Source organism: Blennius ocellaris, assembly GCF_963422515.1.
Source record: "Blennius ocellaris genome assembly, chromosome: 22".
In the NCBI taxonomy this organism is placed as follows: domain Eukaryota; kingdom Metazoa; phylum Chordata; class Actinopteri; order Blenniiformes; family Blenniidae; genus Blennius; species Blennius ocellaris.
Window position 1 is genome coordinate 9,881,942 of NC_137671.1, and position 21,557 is coordinate 9,903,498.

At 39.9% G+C, this 21,557-nt stretch overlaps 1 protein-coding gene across 1 annotated transcript in view; it reads left to right on the top strand.

Annotated features, from left to right (window-relative positions):
• The window catches only part of ccdc146 (coiled-coil domain containing 146), a gene marked incomplete at its 5' end in the record, with an annotated part of 31,520 nt that overhangs the window by 3,663 nt on the left and 6,300 nt on the right, over nt 1-21,557 (top strand). The window contains 16 exons of the mRNA XM_080518591.1: nt 2,031-2,088; nt 3,165-3,247; nt 3,414-3,507; nt 3,615-3,688; nt 4,672-4,899; nt 5,061-5,150; nt 6,038-6,134; nt 7,068-7,160; nt 8,193-8,360; nt 8,961-9,049; nt 9,920-10,084; nt 10,201-10,276; nt 11,096-11,244; nt 11,348-11,576; nt 21,093-21,203; nt 21,284-21,421. Of these exons, the coding sequence (XP_080374717.1) occupies nt 2,031-2,088; nt 3,165-3,247; nt 3,414-3,507; nt 3,615-3,688; nt 4,672-4,899; nt 5,061-5,150; nt 6,038-6,134; nt 7,068-7,160; nt 8,193-8,360; nt 8,961-9,049; nt 9,920-10,084; nt 10,201-10,276; nt 11,096-11,244; nt 11,348-11,576; nt 21,093-21,203; nt 21,284-21,421 (1,942 nt within the window). The remainder of the gene's footprint in view (nt 1-2,030; nt 2,089-3,164; nt 3,248-3,413; nt 3,508-3,614; nt 3,689-4,671; nt 4,900-5,060; nt 5,151-6,037; nt 6,135-7,067; nt 7,161-8,192; nt 8,361-8,960; nt 9,050-9,919; nt 10,085-10,200; nt 10,277-11,095; nt 11,245-11,347; nt 11,577-21,092; nt 21,204-21,283; nt 21,422-21,557) is intronic.

Sequence of the window (21,557 nt, forward strand, 5' to 3'; positions counted from 1 at the left end):
TATGACTTCTGCAATGATTGTGTTACCCACTATGTCTATGAATCAATTTTTCACAGATTCATTATGGAAAAACTTGCTCTGAATGTAACACATGAACTGCGTGCACTAGTTGCTTTCTGTTTATCAGCCCAATACTGTTTCTATTCCCTTGAGTGTTTTTTTGTTCTCCTTATTACAACCACTTTTCCTCATTTTCTGCTGCAGGTTTCTCTGTTTCCTCCCTTAACTCACTCAACTCCCCATGCCCAAAAAGGTCAAACACACGCACAGAAATGGAAAACAACATACTCACTTTATTATCGCCCCTTCCTCTGTGTGGTACACAAACTCTACTTTTTCAAGTGTGAGACGGAGGTTACTGGAATATTGCTAAGCAACCTGATAACATACGCCAGTGGTTCCCAAATATTTTGGCTTTTGCCTGCTCATGACCTCTTCTTGGGAGATACAAGTGCTAAAAAATGTGGATGGACTCCAAAACCCAAAAAAATGGTGACATGTAAATTCACTACATTTTAGGCGTAGACAATCCACGTAGTATGTTTTATATGTAAGTCTGAAGAACATTAGAAAGTTTGCTTGACATGTTTCTACTGTAGTTGACAATAAAAAAGAAAGAAATGACAATCACATCCATAATAAACATAAACAAGTTACGTATCAATGCCATCATCGGCCTCTGGCAAAGAATCAGATCACACACACGCACACACACACACACACACACACACACACACACACACACACACACACACACACACACACACACACACACACACACACACACTCACACACTAAAAGTGCTTGTTGAGTCAAAAACTCTGGAGAGAAACTAAAAGATACTCAGAAAATAGAATAAAAAAAACCTACAATTTGGCAATAAATCTTATTTAGTTTATCATTACTCCTATCCTCATCACATTACATTTGACTCTGAATTGCCTCAGCAATATGAACCACTCACTGCACATAAACTTGCAACTATAGGGCAGATATGATCTGCAGTATATCACGGTTTTTAGTGCAGAGCATACACACTGGGCCAGATAGAGTAGTCGCTGCGGTAATTGAAATATTAAATGAAAACTACTTGCCGAGCATTCTCCAAGGAGGCAGTAATAGACAGTGTTAGACAGTGACTGTGCATATTATTTGTGACAGCTTTTTGCTCATGAACTCTAGTGGAACCATCTCACCATCTCAGTTTATCCCTCCTTTCATCTCCTTTCAACCACCTCAGCTCCACACTGTTCTTTTCCTCCTCTTTATTTCCATTTTGCTTTTCTCCTCTCTCGTCCACATGGATATCGGTCTGCATATGACAAGCAGATGCTCTCCACGCAAATATGCCTTTTACAATCCTGCGTCTTTTATCTTTAGCCAAACACAGACACAGGAATTCAGCACTTTTTTTTTCCAGCCACCCAGTGGCAGTAAGTTTTTTTATTTTTTTCATGCGTATCAGGTAATATCCAATACATCAAATTGTCAAGAAGATTAATATCATTTACTCTATGAAATGTGCAGCAGTACAGTTATGTGCTAATGTAAGCTTTTTCATAATGGCAGAGCTTGAAATGACTTTATGCAAACTTTAATCAGTTTCTCAAAATGCATCCGCAACAGAGAGATGAAAACACGGTTTCTTTATGTACATATTCAGGCTCTGTGTGGAAACATAAGATTTATCTGCTTCCATAATATGAAAATGGCTGTATGTCTTTTTTGTTTGCTTTATTTGTGTTTTTTTACAATATTTAATGATACTCATTGAAGCTTTAGTAATTCATTTGGATCATCTGTTGATTCCGCATTTTTTTTGTTTTTCTGTTTTGTTTGAGTACCTGGAAACTGCACATGAGTGAAAGTGAAAATACAAGTTCATGTCAGAGTATTCCCCTTTCAGTTGAAATGTCATTTCTTTCACACACAAAAAAACAAAAACACATTTATTTTGCTTTCTTCCTCTTTTTGCCATCCCTGTGTCCTGCGCCTCTTGTCTCACTTTACCTCACCTCACCTGGGTGCAGGCTCCGGGAAGAGAAGCGTTGTCTGGAGAAAGAGAATGAGAGTCAGACACAACCTGCTGTAAGTTCATCATTGCACCATCCGGGTCTAGTTTCCTGAGACATGGATTACCACTGGAAGAGCCGAGATACATATGGATTTTACTGAACTCTCGCTCCAGATGAACTCACTCCGTATAAAGATGAATGACAGCCATTGAAGAATGTGAAACTTCTTTTTTTCCTAATTATGAAGTTGGATGGAGAGAGGTGCATTTTGATCAAATAAGCAGCATTTACATACTGTATGTTAACATCACCACTGATATAATATATATAAGGACATTAACTCATTTATCGGTATTTCATAATATAGCCCAAGTACTCATGGTTTTGTGTGTACAGAACTGCATTTACTGCATCTTTTGTTTATCAAGACATTTATAACATTTAGCAAGGAATTAAAACATGTTGTAGCTTTTGAATCATCCTTAGCAGAGTTATAAGAAAACCTATAGGCCTTTATTCTCCTAAAAACAAATAAATAAATCAAGATCTTGCACTATGTTCGTAACTTAAAGGGGTCATATGATGCAAAATACACTTTCTCATGGTTTTCAAACAGTAATATGCATCTCCATACCTGGCCTGACGCCCCAGAAGGGAAGAAAGACTGTCCTCTCTCTCGCTGGCTTGATTCAATTCTTAAAAAGTCTGTTGCTCCAGGGAGTGAATCAGAAATCAAACCCAATATAGTGTCATCAGTTGTTTAGTCAATCCTAATCAAGATAGTCCCTCCCTTTGACCCGCCCATAATAAGGTAGCTCCGCTCTGGCATATGGCACCACGAGAGGAAGTCCTTCCTCTGCTTCCGAAGATGGGCATGTGTGGGCGGAGCCAGTCCAGCTCATACAGACACAGCAGATTATGAATGTAGCTCATCAAATGGCGCCAATATTCAAATGGATGAAAATCAAAGAAAAGCTGGATTTGGGGAATTAATCTTTGAATACAATGGTTTTTGGACCAACGAGACCATGTGAAAGTGTTGAAAAGCTGTAGGCTATAATATGACCCCTTTAAGACGTATATATCTAATCTGATTTATGATGAAGTACATGTTCGATGTGAAGTGCATTCTGCTACTGGATGTCCTAGGAGCTGGAGGACAAGGCAAAGGCCACACGGGACAAGTGTGAGGATCTTAAAAAAGAGATTTCCCAGCGACGACTTGAAATAGGGTATCGTATCACTTGGAAAAAATCTCTGATTCATGCGTGTGTTTCTTATTAGCTTCGTTTTTATGTTCTTTTGTAGTTTTTGTTCATTAAACAAAACTTTGTCGAAGGAGAGCATTCTCTTGATGAACACACTCTGCTGTGCATCTCTCTCCCCCTCCCTGCACAGAAATCTGTTGGAAGACGTGGAAATGAGTGAAAAGCAGATATTGGTGGAACAGAAAGAGCTGGAAGACAAGAAGGAGACCATCGAGTTCAAAGAGGTCTGTGAATGTGAGTGGGCAAAGCCTCCAGCGCGCCATGCATAAAATCACAAATCATCTGCTTTCTTACATTTCTTGTGTGCATGTCGCTGCATGGATGTGAAAAGGCGGAGAGAGCCCAGCTCATCAGCATACCTGACCAGATTTTCAAGGAGGCTGAGAGGAAACGGTCGAAGAAAGAGTAAGTGCCTGGGATAATATGTCCATGTCTATAGAAAGGTGTATCCCCCCCCCCCCACCCCTTTTTTGGAAATTTTTCTGGTGAAATGCGGAAACTTAAAAGTGTGGCATTTGAAATCTCAACATTTTCAACTCGGAAAGATATTATGAGCAAACAAGGGAAGTATATTGAAAATGTGAAAACACAGTCATCTTTACGCCAGCTGATGGGTCAATAAAAGCAATAGATGTTGCTGAATGGAGAAATGAAAACAGAGATTTGTCATTTTTTCTCCTTTTGCTCTAATTGTCTATTTGTTCCAGCCCTCATGATGGAGCAAAAGCTTTGATAGATAACAGACTTTAAACAGGCTAATCTGCAGTAAAGGCAGACCCCCCCACCCTATTCTATTGATTTTCTCAAATGCAAAATAAAACTTTTTTTCTCAAATAATTCCTTCCTGAAACACCATTTACCAGTTATGTTCACTTTCTTCTCTGGACTTAATGCTCCCTGTCCCCAGCGTTTGACACTTTGTTGTACACTGTATTTTCTGTAGGAATGATTTTCTTCCTAATAAGCAACTGAAAATCAGGGAACAAGTTTATTCTTCTCAACAATCTCCAGGTGTCAATCCTTCTAATGTGCTAAAAAAAAAAATCACATGTGCCAGACATCATTTTCTGAATTCCTAGTCCAGCTGCTGAATGGTTAGCTTTTGATTTTCATGCAGATCCTTTCATGTTTATTTGAAATTAATATTTATCTGGCACGGAATGCGGTGGAACCAAGTGCACGAGCCATGCACTTGTAATTTCAAATTCACAAAGCTGCAGAGTACTGCGGGGTGTATGTAAAAGATGGATGCACATGCTGTTCGTTCATAACATATGCACTCTCATTGGAAAGGAGTAGAAAACCAGGGGATGCTTTCATCCTGCTCTCGTGCTTCACGTTCCTCGCGCCGTTTCTTGATTTCTCTGTCAACACTCCACAAACACCAGAGCTGCCGTGAAGAAAATCGAAGAACTCAATGTGGAGATCACAGAAAGGGAGCGGCAAGCGAAGAGGGTGGATGAGCGTAACCGCTCCCTCAAGATGAAGGGCGAGGAGGTGATTCGTGCGGTGGAAGGTCTGAAGAGCCAAGTGGAGGAGAGTCAGAGAACGCACCGGCAGCTGCTGAAAGAGATGGAGGTCAGCAAGGAGGAGGCGAGGGAAGTCTTGGACAAGAGGTAAAAACTTTCCTCTCCAGTTTAAAGACAAAAATGAGCAATATTCTGCAGGCGTTTGCAAGAAGAAACGAATGACATCTCTACACATTTGAGGACAGATGTCATGTCTGGTCTGGTTTAACTTTGTCCAGAGTGTGACTGTGTTTTATTTGCTTCACCAGAGGCATTCTTGAATTGAAGTTGCAGAACCTCATGTGTGACAGGAAGTACCTGCATGAGGGCCACTCTGTGCAGCTGAGGGAGAAAAACAGGTACACAGTGAATCCAGAGAACACCTGTGAATGAATACATGCACCACGAAATGAAGCTTTCTCTTGAAAATATAATCAAGTTGACTTTGTGTTATTGTCCTTCAGTTGTGACGCTGCTGAAATCTTTCAATTATAAAGCCAATTTGAGTGTTCTAAAACTCAGCATTGTGTTCACGGCACTTAATGGAAGTCTATTTCCCCACAGATGCCCATCGTGTCGCTCTACATCCTGAAAACAGTCACATAGCACAGCTGGAGGTCAGAAACTCCACAGAGAACAGTGCATAATGCTGTGTAGGATGACAGACTCAGCATTTTTTTTATTTATTTTTTACCAGGGGTCTCAGTAAATGTAGAAAAAGTCCAGACTGTGCATATTTGTCACATTACATTTTATACAACACAATCACCAACAAGTAAAGCTTCAGTGACACATTTCAATTTGTTAGGAAGTTCTATATTGTAAAAAGTGAGAATATATGCAAATGGATTAAGGAAAGGCCTCCTGAAGTCTAATAAAGTGTTTGTATTTGTCACCGAAAATTTTGACCTGACATTATCCGCACCTATTTGAGAAATTTTGACTTTTACAGGGAATCACATTGTCTTAACAGGTTTTCCAGGGCAAACTGATGTGCTTCAGTTTCACTGCAAAATGCTCGCAGACATTTCATTTTCACGAGTTGTTTGGACAGTCCAAAAAGGTCAAAAGCAGTCCTGCATTTGCATTCCACGCACACCTGAAAATCACGACAAGAATCCATATACAGTTTGGTGTAACGAGCCAAGTTTGAGAGGATAAAAATCCGATAAAAAGTGTGTGAGAGGCAGCACTATTATGTTGATGATGAATATTTAAGAGGTGGGTTTTTTTTATGCCACCTCAGGCAGATGCAAGCCCTCCGGAGGATGGAGCAAGCGTTGGTCATGTCCACTGAGCAGCTACACCGCAACCAAGCTGTCTACAATGATTTACAAGCACAGGTGACTCTTTGTTTTAAACATTGGCACAAGTTTAAGCAACTTTTTAAGCATGCAGTTTGTGGATATATGGGAAATTTGTGTCCAACAATGGTTGTTTGGAAATATTCTGATCGTATTAGAAAACCTCACTCATGGTAAAAGTGTTTCAAGGCTATGACAAAGTTGTTGCAATATTTAACTGGAAATTTCCTCTGAACTAGGACATCTGATCGTTATATGTATTTTACCAGAATCTCTCTCAAGCTTCCTCTCTTTTTAGTAATGGCCACTTTTTTTATAGATTTATTGGAAATGCATCAGCATATTTTACATGCAAGAGGAAATCACTAACACTTCTGGGAATGTTCATGCTTAGAGGCCAATGACAAAAAAAAAAACCACGTGTGTAGTTTGAGTGATTTCATCTGCCAATGAACAACACTCACATGCATCATTACTCATAATAATTCTAACTGCTTTGCCTGTTCAGCTTGTGACTTTTACCACAGAAAAGCATTAAATGTTTAAACCATCAATATTTGATCGATGGGTTTTTTTAACAGTTAAATATTGCGCTGTGAACTTTATACCATATATGATTATTTAGAAAACTTTATCCAGTCTTCCTTCAAGGACTAATATTTATTGAATATGTCCCAGTGTAATTCTTACCTCTGAATGTGAGCCAGTGTCACTATAGCAGCAAGAGAAAAAGCCTCAGGGACACTTACACACGCAGTATTAGTTTTGCAGTCTGTGTTTTGTGTGTGATTAAAAATGCACTGAATGAATTTGAGATGAAATTGCATATTGGTCCTTGTGGGTTATTCTTTTTTTTTTTAAATCATATAGTCTAATAGATTGCACGTGTAAAACAATGGACCGTCACTAGGATAACAGTGTGGTAGTGTGATGAAAAATTTAAACAGACGAGGTTCTGCTTTGGATTTTCAGTTGGCTGCTGTCACCAAAAGAGAGGCCGGTGTTCAGCGAAGACTGGAGCTTCAGAAAGAGGTGGATGCTCTCAAAGCAAGCTTTGAAAATCAGGTAAGGCAGTGTGCATCAGATGTGATGGCGAAAAAGTTGCTTGACTCATTCAATATGCGGTATTGGTCCGAATACCATTCTGGGAAATAGGTCTGAAAAACAATTTTAGATTCATGGTGTAATAATGAGCTCCCGGAGTTGCACTCAAAAATGAGAGGAACAGTCGCGATGTGATCCACTGAATGAGCCACAATGAACAGTTGATCATGATGCAAATCCAGTTACAGTTGCTGGACATTGTTGTGAACAAGTCGTTCAAAGGTTTTAAAATACTGCATCTCAAATAGCAGAGAGGACTAAGAACAGGAGCTGGACAGAAACCAGATCTTTGTCAAGAACAAGCTGTTGTGTTGCGCTTGCGTTCACACACAAGTACTTGTGTGTATTGCTACACTTTATAACACACGTTTATTAATATCCCAATATCAATCAGTACAATTTACATAACACAAACGCCTGGCTCAGCTGTGATGAATTATGCGTCCATACCCCATGCAGTCATGTTCTCTAAATTAGAAATGCTATAATTTGAAATATGAAAGAAAGGTGCAATAAATCACATTTAATTTGCAAAATTTGTTTGGTTAGTTATAGCATTTTAATCGATTGACTTGCGTAATTATTACACAACATGTGGCGATGAAAAAAATGTCTAAAAACAAATTCAACCAACTGCTTAAGAGTTATCACAAGGTTACTGCATGTCACATCTTTACCTGATATTTTGCACCCCAACACCTGTGTGCCCCCGCCATTCAGCTCAATGTGTTTTTATGATGTCTTGATTTTTAGAAAGTCCGTGTTTTTATACTAAACTATAAAAAAAAGCTTTTTTGTTTTCCTCAAGACCACCCTTGTAAAAGGTAAATATGCTATTTTAATGTTTGTCAGTGGACAAAATCACATAGTTTTCTTGGACTGCAATACAGATAATTCTCCTCACTTGTGTATATTCCGTGTTCTAAAGGACTTTGCTCAACCCCACAATTTCATCCAAAATGAGATTTTTGAGGTGAATGTGTGCCCCACCAGCTGTCTGCGGCTGAGGAGGAGAGCCAGAAGAAGCGTCAGTATGGGAGGATTCAGGAGCTGCTGAGGGAGTCGAACTGCCTCAGAGAAGAACTCCATAACCTCAGATGTCTGACACAGATCAAAGCCGAGGAGAGAGGCCAGAAGCACCGTGAGCGGCTCAGGGCTGAGGTGCAATACAAAAACACACAAACACAGCAAAAGAATCATTTATAATAGGTTTTGCTATTGTCATTAGTAATGGTACTTATGCACTTATATGGAAATTCCACACATAAATGTGATAAAAACATCAAAGACGAGCTTAAGTAAGAATATATTTTGGCTCCTTTTTGGTGATTTTCTGAAAGAAAAACTAATGACTAAAACAAATGTCCTCTATCTCAACAATAGCATAATAATGATGATATTTTTTTCCAGATGGATTTAGAAAAATGGAGAGCTAAAATATGTAGATAATTAAATTGAAGTGTGTAAAAGCCTTTTCTTTTTGTCAGAAACGATTTTTTATTAAATTCCTGAAGCGTGAAACTCCAAATCATCTCAAAAACAAAAGAATTAAGCAATTTTGCAAAGCCCCCCCCCTTCTCAAAAACAACAGCTAACTTATTATTTCCCTTTATTTATTCACATTGTCAGATGGGAAGCTGTAACAGTTTGTGCACCCGAAAGTATGAGCGAAGTCAGATGTTTTGGCGAGTGCACACACTCGCAAACAAACCCACCCACGCAGAACTGATTGTCATTTTACCCACTTAAATCTGCCCACAGCAACTGAACCAGCACATCCAGCAGGAGCTCCAAGAAAAAGATCTGATCATCGCAGACCAAAGCAAGCTCAACACAATGCTACAGCAGAGGTGTCACTGATGTTTTGGAGGGCTTTTTTTGTTTTGCGAATTTATGCAAAGTGTGTTTTAAAAAAGAGGATGCCACATAGATATTATTATGCTGTTAATGAGGGAAAACATTATCACTTCATCTACTGTAGCTGTCTTCTTACTTTCTGATCAAATAAAATGTGGGGATTTCACTGCATCCTTTAGACATCATTTCATAGCAGATTTTGTTGGATATTTTTGAAAATGGGATTGACGTACCTGCATAATGTATCTGTGAGCAATTTCAAGACTGATAGTGGTTTGTCTTTTCTGCTCAATAGCCAGAATTACAATTAAATCTGACATATGTACATGGGTAGAAAACCACGTCCCACTAATTGGTCATATTTCAGCATTCAGGCACAGAATAATGCATGTAGTCCCATTCTGTGGTAACAGCAACAGTCTGAGGTCACTGCCCTCCATGTAAAATCACCTTTTGAAACTGTATCCAGTCAAGCAAAACAAAGGAATTTTATTGTGTACATCAAAATGTAAATATTTTGAAAAACACTGTGTGAGACTATACATTCTGTCATGTAATTTATTCATGAGTCAGTTTAAAATGACAGTAAATATATGAATTGATATTGTTATATTGTATATTGACATGTACTTTCTTTGTCCATATTCCCAAACATAGGCACACATAGATGTAAAACTCATTTTCCCTTTACTGTTTACTCTGCTGTCTATTGTATTGACGTAAGCTAGAATAAATCTCCCAAGGTTAAGTGATGCCACCGATCAGTAGTAACAATGTGAAGGATCAAACACCAGTTTTTGGTCAAATATCTGACTTTGTTATAGTGATCTAGAAAATGCTTTTTCATTATTTTTCTTCCTCAGAATATCAGTGTATTCTAAACTGTGGGATATGGTCGTGGATAAGAAGAATAAGTATGTCAAGCAGATGCAGATCACATCACAGACAATCACTGAGTTGTCAGAGCAGATTAAAGTCCTGCAGAACGAGATGGAAATCCAACGGACTATTGTCACCAACACGGACAGGTATGTGTGTGTGCCTACGTGTGGTAAAGAAGGATTGAGAGTTGTTGTTTTTTTTACTTTAATTGCTTTGAGACTGCGATTTAAATCTCTCTTCATGTGCTCGTGTTACTTTTCAGGTCATTTACGAAGGCTCGCATGAAGCTGTCTCATAGTTCTAAAACGAGAGACAAACTACGCAATGACATCTCCAAGGTTCAGGAACACACATACACACACACAAATTGTGCGAAACAAATGTTTACCTGACAGCAGTTTCATGGATTAGACAAATTAAATAATGAGATAACAAATGTGTGAACTCAGATTTCAAACTGACGCAAAGGTTGTTTCAAGGGTGTTCAGATTTCAAGAGGGACTCTTCAACCTGGCTGTAAACAACTATATAGCAGCAGAGAGAGAGAGAGAGAGAAACATTCTGTGTTTATCTTTGTGCCTTTAATATGCCAGTTAATCCATCAAACACTGTCTTTACAGTTTATTCAAAGAGTTTACAAGAACTTTCATGTTGTCTACTGTACATCTCAGTGCTCGTCATCAGACATCAGACTTGGTCACAAAAAAAAAAAAAAAAAAAATCTGCACAATCCAATTACAGCTTGCACTAAATTTGTAAAGAGAGCAACGCTTTCAGCAGAGGTCTTTGTCAGGCTCCGTCGAGTAGACATCACAAAGGAAAACAAGCATTACACAGACCCACACAGATGCATTAATCACAGTTAATTGTGATCTGAACGATGAGAACAGACCAGCCAGAGCAGTCGCGGATTACTGCAACGCTTCGGCTTTAATAGACGTACATCTGGTGGAAAAGCAACAAATGCTTTAAAGCAGTGTGCATATTTCTATTATATTTCTATTATTTCCACTGACATATGATATATGAATCACAAAACTTCGATAAATACCACACAGGGTTTTGCTGATGTTGTTTTTTTTTTTCCCTGTGCAGTGATGATCACAAATGTCAGAATCTCTTTGTGTCTTAAGCTGAAATAACCAAACCTTTTAAAGGTTGCCTGGAAGCATCGTGAGATGGATCAAGAGTGTGAGGACAACAATCTGGAGCTGCTGAGGCTCACCCAGATGATTAATCATCAGAAGGAGGCCCTCCTTGAAATAAACAAGGAACACGAAACCGCGGTACAACAACGCAATTCTCTGTACGTTCATAGCTTGATGCTTGCACAATGTCAAAATATTACAAGCAGTGGAATTCTTTCTCACTGGGTTTGTATGCATGCATTTGCTTTCCATGCCTCGCAGGGGAATTCAGATGGTGGAACATGATGAAGTTTTGTCCAACTACAGTGAGAAATGTAACACGCTGACTGCAGCCATCACTGAGGGGAACATGGCTCTGCAGACATTGGAGAAGGACATTCGAGATTTGCAGTTAGCGATTACTGAGGAGAAGAGACAGATTGACCTGAAGGAGAAGGAGGTTCTTCCTCAGAGAATCTTGGAGGGAGAAATCACCATGCTGCAGATAGAGGTAAAGATCAATTTAAGTACATCGACCTGCAAATGCATCTTTGCTCCGTCATGACACTATCATTCTCCCCTTTTCATAATAACTTACCAAAGAACTGACCCTAGAAAATAACTATATGGGAAAAACACTTATTTTTCTGGGGCTCATGAGCCTCATGCTCTTGTTTCATTCTGAAACGTATCAACTTCTGTATTTTCTTCAAAAATGTGAGTCCCAAATCACTCATTTCTTCATGTATACATAGTTTACTTTTATTACAGATCAGGGATTTTCACTGAACATTTTTACAACTATGAGTTTATCCTAATTTTTCCCCCAAAACGTATATCCATCTTTCGTGGATGGCAACTTACAACTGCCCACTAATCACTTAAAATATTGGAGATGAAATAAGGCTGGTCTTATGAGACACTTAAGAATATGAAGAATGAATCATGGACATGAATAATAGAAATCACCCATTAAGATGGGTTCAATTGTGTAAACAGTGTTGAGTTTCGCTCATTATTATTTAAAAATACATCACATTTCCTGCTTGTTTTTGATCCACTATTGTAACGGACATCTGATCCCTAAGGTTACAGCTCAGGTGCACCACTTTTTTAAACAGCCTTGTGTCCCTCATTATAATCTTGAACAAGCGTTCTTGTGTTGTTATTTTCAGTCTTGCCTCTATAGTCTTCACACAGTAGATTTGCTAACAGGCGCTAATTGGTGCAGCCTTTCGTTGCACAATTCAGCAGTACAACAATGACTACATCAGGATGCGCTTCAGTCGTGTGGATTTCGAATAATTTGGACCTGTCAATTAGCGCTTCATGCTGTGATTAGTTGACAGAAGTGGCACTAAAAAGAGAGAATGTGCCTTTGAGGAGTTTTACTTGGAATTTTTAGGCAAATCACATGTTTGTTTGTGTTAGTTTGCAGCCATAGATTTCCTCCGACAGCATTTAAAGGGATTGTCTAGTAAGGTTTGAGTGTTCCTGTCATCTGTTGTGGAAAAAAAAATAAATCTACATTATTTATTTAGTGTCATAGGGGAATCTCGGGAAGTACATTTTTGTGTATGTGAGTCTTGTTTTCAGTATGTTGGATTGTTGTTCAGATTTATGGCTTTCAGTGTCAGGCGAGGGGATCTCCCAAAGAGAACGGTGGAGCGCAGGGCTCCAGAAGAGACATTTCTGAGAATAGTTGAGATGCACAAACACCACTAATGAGCTAATCTTTGTTTTGAAATGCATTTACTCCCTCATCTTACAAAGGCAGTTTTGAATTGCTCAAAAAACATACTGCGTTCACTCTTTACTTTAATAAACAAACACTGTGTTCATACTCTTTATTTTTAACTACATCCAACGTTCCTTTTCAGTTGTGCACTTGAGAAAAGGTCTTCCAAGTCTCCAGACTGAGGGTAAAATTACTGCGAAATTTGTGAAGACAAAGAATGTGCTTTTCTCCGTTTGTTTTTCTCCAAGCCGCCTGTGATCACTCAATTGAAAACAGCCTATTACATTGCTTTCAGAGTAGTCAGACATTCTCGTAAGGCTGAGCGGAAACAAAAACCAAACTCACAACGTGGGCAGATCTGCAGTAAGATTTGAGTCAGGAGGGACAAACCAAAATAAATGCACATTGCACCACAAGTTCCACAGACAGACACACACATGAATAAATAACTAATATATTGAAACAGCTTTGCAACACAGTGAGAGTGACAGACACACAGAGAGAGGCCCCAGTGCAGCACACAAACACTCACAGATTCACACTGAGCCTTTCCTGCCAGTGGCTGCGTCGTGGGATTGGGTGTGTTGCTGCTGTGGATCAGAGTGACTGCTTTCGACTTGCTGCTGGACCAGACGTCTCTTATCTGAGTCCTGTGCTCTTTTTGGATGAACGCAGCGCTGGAACAGGCTTTCACCATGTGCTGCTCTTTTGAAAAACTCCCCTTTTTTCTTTCCTCCATCTGTTGACTCCTTCTGCTGTTTATCACTTGCTACAACAGGCCCTGTTGGAGCCATCGTTTCTCCTTCGCTCATATATTCTATTGTTTTGCTCAACAGCCGTTCCTTTTCTCGCGCCGCCTTTTGTCCAAATCTCCTTTTCATTTTTCTCTTGAGGCATTAAAGTAACTTTATGTGTCTGTTTTCTCTTTCTGAACTCCTACCTGTTTCTATTACTTCCTCCCTTTTTGCCCAGCAGTGTACAGATGTTTGCTGTAGATACGGGGAGTTCTCTCCCTCATGTCTTACTTCTGCTATCTGTGTTTGTGGCTTTGCTTGAAGGATTGCGATGCTATTTTAATATGAGACCAAGAACTATTATTATTATATTAGATTATGCTGAAATGCAAAGAAATGCATGTTCCACTATTGTGGGAATTGTACATGTTAAGAATTCACTTTTAAACACGTGAAAGCGTCAAACCAGCAGCAGGTGCATCAATCACTGCAAGATATGACACTTTTAAATCTGTCATGTTTTGTGTTTGGTTGAATAGGCAACTGATGGCTTGCGGGCCATTGTGGTCTCATCTGCCTTTGATGATGCAACGATAAAGGTCACTTTACTACATATGAAGGTGAAATCAATTGCGACTATTACCTAAATATTCCTAAACTAAATGGATTTTAAAGTGGAAATTATAAAATGCATACATTCTGATTCAACAAGCTTAATGTACAGTTATTGAGTTAGCTCTTTATGTTCGATATCTGTTATTAACAGTAACAGGTATTGTTTTGTCAGCGTATACTCTGTGCATGTGTGAATGAATAAAAAAAATGGACGTTGCTCCTAAAATTCCACCTTGCAGTATTTCTGAGAGATAAAGAGACAGTGTACCTTGGTGGGATGAATTGAAATGTCTTCAACCGTTATATTGCTTTGCAGGTTGTGAATTTGGTCAATGCCCGTAGCTACTGTATGTTCAGGTTGGTCATAATTGTTATAGTGGAAAGCTCATCATTTTTCCAGGTGGTACACGCACGATAAAACTTGAAAACATCTTGTAAAAGCATTGATTATTTCGGTTGGAAATCCAAATATCGTATTTCTCTAAAAACACAAATAATGTCCTTTTGATCAGCCCACCTGAACTTTTGCATTTCCTGAGCACAAGCTCACAGAGCAGCCGGCCAGCATGGCCGGGGACTTGCAGTCTTGTTTGGATCTAATTCCTGAAACCTTTTACAAAGCAACCGTTACATCCCTGACTAGTATATCAAGCCATCTGTTTGTTCATCTCTCCATCCATTCAGTCCTCCAGTCATTCAGTATTTCTCCCTCTGCTCTGTGTGTAAATAGCAAATCATTTTCTAAATCACAGTTTTTCCTCGTGCAGCCGTCTGGCTCCCCCGGGTACACAAAGTGAATCACTGAGGTCTTTCCTTTTGCCGGCGCACTGCCAGCTCAATTCATTCTCCCTGTGAATTCTCTTTGTGAATTCAATCTCCATTCCTCGCTGTTGATTTATCATATATATTGTGTATTTGTATTCATCTGTGACCAGTTTATCTGTTCATTGCAGACAGACCACCCCCCCTTCTCCCTGTGATGGGAAATTTTGACAAAGATAGATTGGGCCATCTGTGAGACTATTGAAGTTCAATATACTCCGAGGCTTTCATTTGCTCTCAGGAATTTTAATTGCTGCAAAATAAACCGGGGTTGGTGTCGAATTCTGAATTTACTGCTTGTTTATGAGTTGCTGGCACATCAACGTCTCGGATGCACTCAGGTGCGCGTGCATCAGTGCACACGCCAAGACCTGTGCTGCACTGGTGACATCTGAGCAGCGATGAACAGTCATCTAATGACTAGTTGCAAAAGTACGATCACAAACAATTGGGACACACAGGAAGTCGTGATGTGAGATTAATGGGAGGGCGGGGCTGATGGCCGAGTATGCTGTCCCTACGGTGGTGAGTCATCGTGTTTGTCTGTACCTCTCTTAAATCTGTGTCCGACCTGTCTGGACCTTATTACCGGGGGAAACCCAGTGCGGATTGTTTCTTTGACTTTGTGTGTGCGTGTCGGTTTAACTGAAGTCAGATACTGAGGAGACAAGCAAAGCAGACACATAAAGCCAAGGCAGCTGACCACAAATTTTTTGTATGATATATGACGCTCCACTTAACCAGCCCTGAAAAATCCATTGACAGCTCGGCTCTTAAATCAGACTCCTATTGAGTGCGCTGGCTAAAGACCCAAGAATATTCAGATTCTAGCAGCTCTTCAGACACTATAGGGATGTGGACCAACCGGAGTCTTTACAGTACGACAGCCTTCCAACTGTGGCATCTGCTTTAGGACTATCAGTAAGACAGCAGTCTTTAAGGTTAGTATTCTTAGCTATTCTAAACAAGTATGTAAATAATATATAATAAAAGGTGTTAATAAATATAAAAGAAGGAATGAAACACCTGGTTGCAGAGATTAAAATAAAGAAGATACATACAAAAAGTACAAGTCAAGCCTTTACAAAAATGCAGCAGTCCGGTGACGGATACCCCCCCCCCCCAACCCCCGCCAACCAAACAGTAATCTACTTACTGCATGGTGAGGAGGCAGGGGGAGAGATTATTGCCCTGAGAACTTGGAAGAAGGAGCCACTGCAAAGTCATTTTTGTTGTGGGGAAAAAAAGGTTGTATTCCAAAGTCAAAGTCAAAAGTTTGTGAAACTTTTTGAGTGCGCAGTCCGGTAAATGTGTACACAAACCCAGTTGGTATTTATGTGGCCGCTGGTTTCTGTGTACACTGGAGGATCTCCCATTCACATTCACAGAAGCGTCCCGCTAGAGGTCACCGAGTCGGGCCGCACCGAGCGTCTCCTTCCGTCCTGCATACACAACCTGAGAGAGGCCAGAGGAGAGGAAAATGTGGAGGTTTCCAAAAGCTAAAAGCTGATCTGGCTGTACTCGAATTTACACTGACTGGGTCATCCACCTTGCTGGCAGATGGGCTTTCACTGAACAGTAAAGTGAAGTATTTGAGATTATGGAGGGCCGCTTGGCCTGTCAGGGTTGACCGTTGTAGCTGTCCGCCTAAACATTTTATTTTTTTTGCCTCATTTTCTTTTGATTTGGGAATTTTTGTTTAGTTTGTATGCGGTACGGTCTATTAAAACTGAGGGAAAATGCATAACTCATACTCAGTTTATAATTGTTTTAGTCCATATAATTTATTTTAACGAATTTCGCTCAACCAAAGCTTTTTGTTTCAAGTTTTGTCTTTGTGTCTTGTGGAATCTTCTTCCAGCCGGAGCTCCTCGGTCCCACTGTATGCCTTCCTATATCTATTTCTGAATGCTGGTTAGATTTGATAAAAGTGAGGGCTTTTGTTGTCAGATGCTTCAAGGCTGTGGAATGATTTGCCTGAGGAATTCAAGCCCGTAGGGTCAGTAGCCTATCATCTTTGGAATCTTTCCTCAGAATATACACGCAGCGCTTGTCCTGAGGTCATGCCTTAACTTTGAATTGTTTTGTTCTGGCTTCCTTATCCAACATGGCGGTTGCAATAGCTCGTCTTTGTTTTTTTATATGAATATTATTCTTTATGGTTATTGTTGTGTTTGTTGACATAGCTTGTCTACAGACCAACATTAAGTTTGATAAACATTAGTGGTCTCTTCGTCTATTTTCATATTACAATATCTCATTTAGTGCTTACGAAAGCTTCGGTTGAGCTCCTTTTCGTGCGTGTTCTGCTAATTAACCTTACATAACCTTATTATGATTATAATTTCACTGCTGTTGTACTTAACTGACCTTTCTACTGCACTGATCTGTCCCATTGTCTTTTATCTATATTAATTATGAAGCTTACGGTAACCTAATTTTGCTGTGTGGTATAAATAAGGTAATTATTTATTTTTATGATTACAGTATTAGGCATGTGGCACCATCTATCATGGGGCTTTTTCAGTCATCACATTTGCTCCTAACTAAGCAGAAGTTATGGAAATGATATGCAAATTGTGGCCTGCATTGTTTTCTATCAAACCTTACAAATGTTTTACAGCCTCCATGAGCCAGGAAAGTGTTATGTTTGATTGTCAGATGAAGAAAACGCAGAGGCAGAACAGAGACAGACGAATGCAAAGAGAGACATATGTTGGTGTATATGAACACAGGGAGGAGAACATGAATAAATAAAAAAAAAAGACGCAACAAGCGAGGACAACACAGAGAAAAAGAAGATTGATTGACGACTGGCAAGAGGAGAGGGAGGGTGACACAGACACACTGCGTGCTATCCATCATGCAGTGTTTAAGTGACTGAGGGTAGTGACGTGTGAGGCTGTAACACAGATCAATCAGATTCAGGAGTGAGGACTGGGCAGACACTCGGGTCTGTTGGGATTGTGACGACTGAAGCAGCCTGTCATGATTAAAATCTTTGGAATCAGATGAAAACCTTGCCAAGGGAGTCAAATGATTTCATATATATTCAGTCGTCATTTATTAGGTAGCAGTCTGAGTTTAATTACACCAATATATCTTTCCATACTGTATATCATTAGTGTTTGTTTTCATGTGCTCGTTTGGTTAAAAAAAACAAACCATGACATTTAGTTTCAGTGTCCTCTGGAGAGAAAAGTAAGTTGCCAGACATTGATGCATTATCTGTTCATTATAAGGAGGGATGGTGTTGCTGCGAACTTTTATTAGCTGCTCGTCTTTGCAATTCCCAAAATGAGACCACATAAAAGTAGAATAGCCCATGTGAGCAGGAGTATTTGGCTTCAACCTTGCATGTTGACTTCACAAAGATTTTTTTACATCATTTTGGAAAAAAATGCATTAAATGACATCAGTCATTGCAATAGCATATAGTTAGATTCATTCATTCATTCATTTAAAGTGACCTCATCATAGGTTTAGTTGCGCTCATCATAAACAAGCTTTTGTTGGTAAAGTCATAATCCGTCTGCAGACAACCCCAGTAACTGTCAGTCAGCGCCCAGTTCCCGTCTCGCTGCATTTCTCATCTCTCCAATTCAGTTCCCCTTGTCTGGTTCATATTCTATCGCTCGCTCTTTTCCTCACTCTGGCCTTCGCGCTGTCTTTTATCACTTTATCTTCCCCCTGTCTGTCACTCTTTTATCAGCCCCTCTGTGCGCATTTCCTCCACTCAGTTTTCACTTCATCATCCGCTAACCATCAGTATTTCATGTCTCATCAGTTTTCCTTTGGCCTCTGCTGCTTTACCAAGTACTTTTGTTAATCGCATGACATCTTTACCTCAAAGTTGTAAACTTAAGTCACATGACTGGGGGGGGGGGGATTGCTTTTTTGCATCAACCGAGTCTGTTTTCATCAGACTGGCTGCCTGTGTCTGTGAGAGAAGCTTCATTAATCCCATGCGGGTTGGAAGGGGAAAATGGGAACCATCAAGTTTGCTCCACGCTGTCTTGCTTCACATCAGAAACAGACACGTCAACATACACTGGTGCATGTGCGCTCTCTCACACACACACACACACACACACACACACACACACACACACACACACACACACACACACACCTTTATTGTATGGTTGAATGGAGAAAAGCTGTTGTTTCATAAGCCAGGTCACCACAGGTCAGACCGCCTGTGTACAACATTTTTCTGCAGTTTTTTTCCCCCCTCAACTCATCCCATCTCCTCCTTTTTCTCCCTTCTGTCTGCACAGTCCATTCTTCTTTTCTTGTGTTTTCTTGCATTTCTCTGATCTCCCTCTGCATCTATTAATATTTTCTCTTGTGTTCTTGTGTTTTGCGTTTCTTCTGTCATCTAATATTTTTCCTTTTTTTCAATTTTTTTGCTTAAGTCTTTTTATTGTCCCTGTCGTGGCTCCTTTATCATCTTGGCTTGGTATACATTTTTATATATAGACCACCTTTATTTTTGCTGTAATGGGGCCATTGGGCATTTGAATTAACTTCCAGGTGAGGTAGTGTAGCTCCTTTAATTGCTCATTTTTATATGCAGTGTCTACTGAGGTTAGGAGGGCACTCGACTCCTAATTTATCTCTTTTCTCATAATCTTGACATTTGAATGTTTTTACCCTGGAATAGACTAACTGGGTGCTTCTAGATTCAGCAACCAGCTGTGTTTGACAACTTTCCCCACCCAGTTACGGGTGTCATGAAAATGAGCGAGTCAGTGTCCTTCATTTCAGCTGTCTGTGGGTATAATGTGGCTAATTAGGTTTTTTTTAAATTGCTAATACAATTTTGACACTTCTGCCTGGCAACAGCCCAACAGGCGCACAAACCATTATTCATTTTCTTCCATAATATGTTTTCCCAAGTGTGTTGACCTGATTGAAGAATTATCAAGATATTTGGTGAAATTCGTTATTTTATTCATACCACACTGTCTCATTGTGTCCTATCATAGTTATATGGGCCTGCGTACAGCACCAGTAACACTTTTTCCCCCACTCATGCAGTTACTTCTGAATTTATATAATTCTGTTTTGGTGATCTATCCAACATTTTAATCTATCCATTCTATCCATGAATCCATATTAATCTGCACTTTATTTTTCTCTCCCATTGCAACTTGCTGCACTTCATGCTACATTTCAGTCATTTGATTCACGACATATTTTCACTGATCCACTTGGAGGTTTGTCTAATGCATTGCCTGTACACTGCTACTGTGTACGTGGCATTGTGACAAACCAAATAGGGACCCTCTCACCAAAAGACGAGGTCACTAGAGGTCAGACACTGTGTGACGTACTTATAATTGATGCTTTATATGATAATCTGCTCTCTGTTCATGGAAACAGTTGATCAGTGAGTCACTGCTGCACTGTTTTACTCGAGCAAACCTCTGACCCCCGTCTTTACTCACTAATTGCAGTTGTTTCAGGATAAGAGTGTCAGCTAAAGGCGTGAATATAAAAAGCCTGCCATGCCACTACACCTGATTTGAATATCTTCCCTCGTCGTTCTGCCTGCTCTCTTTTTCCCTCCCGCCGAGTGACTCATCTTCTTTGTGCTTTTCTGTGTATCCTCGCCTCTCTCTTCTGTTCCTACTGTCTTGAGGGATGTCAGACTCTAAAAAAACTCCCTTCCCCCACGGGGATCCAGTGGCTCTTTAAATTTTGGTCTCTCTTATCACACTTTGCCAGTGACTTGTCACCTAGCGGGAAGCAGCTCCCATCTGAGCAACTACATTTAGCTAAGAAAGGTCTTTTTTTTTAAAGCCCAGAGCAATACATATCTCAAAAGCCTGGAGGACAAGGCACCCAATCACAGACAGGCAGAAGATGGGTATATATTTTTGCCTTATTACTTTATGTTATTTATTTAATGAAGCCTAATTTCCTTTTATAAATTGTCGTTTTCACCTCCAGATGTCATTAAAAATGTCTTAGTCGGTGCAGTTCGGTCTGCATATGCGGTCATGTTGAAGTGTGGGTTGGAGATGCCAGAGAAAACTGTGGGTAAAGAGTGTGCCTTTTCCCAGCATTTTCCTTTTAATTCATCAACTATTGAAATGTCTTTGTCCCCAAGTTGTCAGAAGCCAGAGACAAGACGCTCAAAAGTTTGAATCGAACAGTCAATTTCAAAGAGCTAAAAGGCAAAGACCCATCGTCTGCAGAACTGGTCAAGAAAATCGAGCAGGTAAACCATTAACACGCTGTTTTATCAGAGATTCTGTATTACAAATCATAACCACCACATGTGTGATTGTGCTTCTGTAGCTTGAAGTGAATATTGCTGAGCGAGAGAGGCAGCTGCTGGAAAGAGAGCTCCTGGTGGACCAAGTGACCCGGCTCTCAAAGACACTCAGCGAGCAGGCCGAGAATTTGGGAGAGGACAGACTCTCACTGGCCAAAAAGGTACACAGAAGTCTCTCGTAACATAAAATGAAAGCTGAAATGAAGGCTCGCTCTTCAAAATATTAGATAATACAGACACAGTCACTGCAATGCAACATAATCCATGATTTACTAGGCAGATGCAAGTTAGTAGTTC